General features: G+C 35.7%; 1 protein-coding gene across 1 annotated transcript; it reads left to right on the top strand.

Annotated features, from left to right (window-relative positions):
* Positions 1-371: 371 nt before the first annotated feature.
* Positions 372-2,725, top strand: LOC111905878 (YDG domain-containing protein At5g47150). Its single transcript, XM_023901615.3, has 2 exons — positions 372-487; positions 1,116-2,725. The coding sequence occupies exon 2, from the start codon at positions 1,160-1,162 to the stop codon at positions 2,570-2,572; it is 1,413 nt and encodes a 470-aa protein (XP_023757383.1). The 5' UTR covers positions 372-487; positions 1,116-1,159; the 3' UTR covers positions 2,573-2,725.
* Positions 2,726-3,747: the final 1,022 nt, after the last annotated feature.

Here is a 3,747-nt window from a genome sequence, read left to right as displayed (position 1 = left end):
TTAAACATCAAAATATAATCTATGTCATTTTTAAATATCAATATATCATATATGTTTTTCTTAAAAATCAAAATATAAACGATAATTAAAATATATGTTATTGTGAATATTGTAATACGAATAAATTTTTTTTACAAGTGATAAGTTATTGCTAAATTAGGGGGGAAAATGTTTAAACACCAGCACACTAAACCATTAAATTCTCTAAGGGAAGAATCAAATAGATAAGTGAAAATATATCTGTAATATACTTTTATTAATACAAGGACAAAACATATGTGTAATTTGACTCATTTGTATTTTTGAAATGGAAAAATACGTTGACACAACGTCTTAAAAAGCCAACTTTTTTCAAACTTGCAACCCCACACATAAACTCCCCTCTGGCCTCTCCGCGTGTCCTCCCTCCTCGCTCTGCAGTATAACCGCTCGCTCCACTCTCTAGTGTGCTGTGCTTGCCCCAAATATTCTCTAACGTTACTTTCAAGTAAGAATTTTGCTAAAATTCCGCTGTTTTGTAATGATTTATCTATCTTTGATTCGTACATCTTTGTAGACTTCCATTTCTTGACGAATCGTCATGGATTTCGTGTTTAATCTTCATTTTTCGCGTTGTCCATGTACCGATGTGATCGATAATAGGATATATCTGCTAAAAACTTACGTTTGCAATCAACAATGGTGGTGAGGATTTTTTTTCTCCATTGTTGTCTGCATCGATATCCGTGCTCACACGGATGCAAGAAAAAAATTATAGAGCGTTTAGTTTTTGTATAAATCCATTTGTTCTTTGTTTAAGGTTTTTACGAGCATTTATGACAAGTTTAATTGCGGAGATCGTGTTTAAAATTTGAAATAATTAGTTTATCGCTTTTTGTTTGTTCTGCGCATTAGTTAGATGTTGATGATCTATGAAAGCCAGCGGTTACATCTTCGTATAATGATTACTAACGGCTGTATTGATTAACTTTGGTCTGTAAATTATGTTTTAGATTGGTGTATATGTACAGTCGCTGACATGCAAAACCAAGGAGTTCTTGTTCTTTGTGTTAAGCTCAATCGCAATTATTTCTGAAGTTATCGTTTATTTACTGTAGCATCTTCTTTCCGTTCAGATTTCTTACGAACGTAACCTCAAATTGAAGCTTCAGAAGCGACAATGGCGTTCCCGAAGGAGACATCTCAGCCTGTCATTTCTATCAAACGGCCATTAGATGATGCTGATGACTGTGAACTTGACGAGTTCAGAAAACCTAAAACGGTGGCGCGGAAGTATCCCCCTCCTAAGATCAGGATCGGAGTAGAAGCAGTCCGTGATTTCCCTCCTGGTTGTGGAATCTTACAGGATTCTGATGTGAATAAAGTAGAGAAGAAGCCATTGAAGAGATTAGAGAATGTTGAGTCCAATATTGAGCACTCGACCTCCCATGGCAAGGATAAGGTGGTGAACTCTCAGTCTTTTGAAGATAATAAACTCAATAGCTGCATTAAACCTAAAGGATTATTAGGGTTCAAGAAACCATCTTTTGGCTCAAGACAATCTGGTAAAGTGAAATTTTGGGATCCCACAAAGCAAGTGGTCCACGATTTCCCTCCTGTTTCTGGGATCAAACCAGAAAGGAAGCCTCTGAAGAATTTAGACAATTTTGACTCAGATCTCAAGAAGCTGAACTCCATTGACAAGGTTAAGTTGGTGGACAGTCATCCTTTTGAGAATAATAAACTCAAAAGCTTTAAACCTAAAGAATCAGGAATCAACAACAATCCAACTGGTAAAGTCAAATATTGGGATCCTACTTCTTCAAATGCTGGTGATACTGAAATCTCAAAACACATCAATACCGAGGAATCACGCAAGGAACAGGTTAGACGCGAAAAGATCCGTGAGGCAATGATCTTGTTTGAAACAGTTTACACTCAATTATTCCAAGAAAACGGATCAAAACAACAGGGAGAAAAGATTGCTCATTGGAGGGTCCCCATGGAGGCTGCAAAGATAGTCAAACAAAAGCTGAAATGGATGAATGCTGACAAGGCATTAGGTCAAATCCGCGGTGTCCAGCCTGGCGACAGGTTCAAATTTAGGTCACAGCTTCAAATGATAGGTCTTCATTGTCAATCACATTGTGGTATAGATTACACCAAGATCAATGGGAAGAATCTTGCTATAAGTATAGTGGATTCTCATCGTTACTCAAACGCAAGTGAATCTTGTGATGTGCTGTCATATTGTGGTGAAGGTGGTGGTGGTGGTGGTGGGGTTGGGTTCTTTGGGTCTAAGCGACAGGTGGCGCCTGATGATCAAAAACTTGAAAGGGGTAATCTTGCTTTGAAGAACAGTATGGATGAGAAAAGTCCTGTTAGGGTGATTAGGAAACTTGTTGGAGTTGGAAAAAACAACACTGATGTGTTTGTGTATGATGGGTTGTACACTGTGGAGCATTGTACACAAAAAAGAGGTTCAGAAGGGAAGATGGTGTTCATGTTTCAACTACAAAAAATGCCTGGTCAACCTCAAGTTCAAAAAATGGTCAATGCTTTACACCATCATTCTACCTTTCAAATGCTTTAGTGAGTTATATGATGTTGTTGAACTATAGTTGGAAGTATATACTTGTTGTTTTAGGTAATGATTGAATCTCACAGATGCAATTTTGACCTAATATTCTTCGGCTTTGTATTACTCTTGGCCTTGTTTCTTTTAGTGCGACTTGGTTGGATTCTATTTCCTTTTTAGGCAAGACGTTTAAATATTGTCAACCCTCAAAGGGAATTATATATGATAGCAATAGTTTTTTTGTTTTTTTTTTGTATTCATGGCGACAAATACTCCATCGGTTCCTTTACCTCTCGGATGTGCAATTAAATTCCAAATAAGATATTTTAACAAAAACCTAAAGGAAAGAGAATCAAGGAAGAGTAAATTCTAAAGATGGTTGTTTGTTGCATATATTGTAGGTTTCAAAACATGTTTGTAAAAAGGGTTTCTAAAGATAGATATGCTTACTACATCGAATTTCGGTGCATATTAGTACATAATGTTATTAATTTATTAATTGGGATAATAACTTATAAGGGTAATAAACTTTACCCGTGAACATATTACCTATGTTTTCCGTGTATACGTATGACCATTCAACTTGGTTACCATGACTACAAAAAAGAAAAGACATATATGGTTAATGTAGATTTTCGGTTGAACATGAATTTTTAGTCATTTTCTCGAGTCAAGAGGCCGCTTATGCATGCGTTGGTTGACTGGAATGATGTCGGTGGTGGTGATTGGTTCTTTAGAAAGAAAGAGGAGAAAGTTGGTGGGTTGGATCCAACTGAAATTGTGGTTCTTGAGGAAGAAAAAGAAGGAAGATGGTGGGTATATAGTTAGGGTTAGATGGTTTTTTAATCATTAAAGTATTATTTTAAAATTAACACCACTTTTTGCAATAAAATAAAACAATAAGAACCAACCATATAACAAAATGAAACCACAAGAAGCTGAAACCATATGGACAAACGCATGAATATTCTATAGTTGTCCTCGATCAACTAGTTCTTGGAATCATTTAATGTTGTGTATAAAGTTGTATTCTTGAATAATAGATTTGTTAATATAATTTTAATTGAAAATGGAAACTATCTCGGTGGTTTGGTTAAAATTGTGTGTTTTGTCCCCTAATATTTTTTTGCACTCAGACCATCTTGTGGTATGATTTTGTTGCATTTTCTCTCCCTGAATGATTTTTTAAA

Source organism: Lactuca sativa, chromosome 8 (assembly GCF_002870075.4).
Source record: "Lactuca sativa cultivar Salinas chromosome 8, Lsat_Salinas_v11, whole genome shotgun sequence".
NCBI classification, from domain to species: Eukaryota; Viridiplantae; Streptophyta; class Magnoliopsida; order Asterales; family Asteraceae; genus Lactuca; species Lactuca sativa.
This window is presented reverse-complemented; position numbering and strand designations above follow the sequence as displayed.

Excerpts from the sequence above, each read along its gene's own strand:
- LOC111905878 (XM_023901615.3), top strand. The coding sequence starts at position 1,160 with ATGGCGTTCCCGAAGGAGACATCTCAGCCTGTCATTTCTATCAAACGG.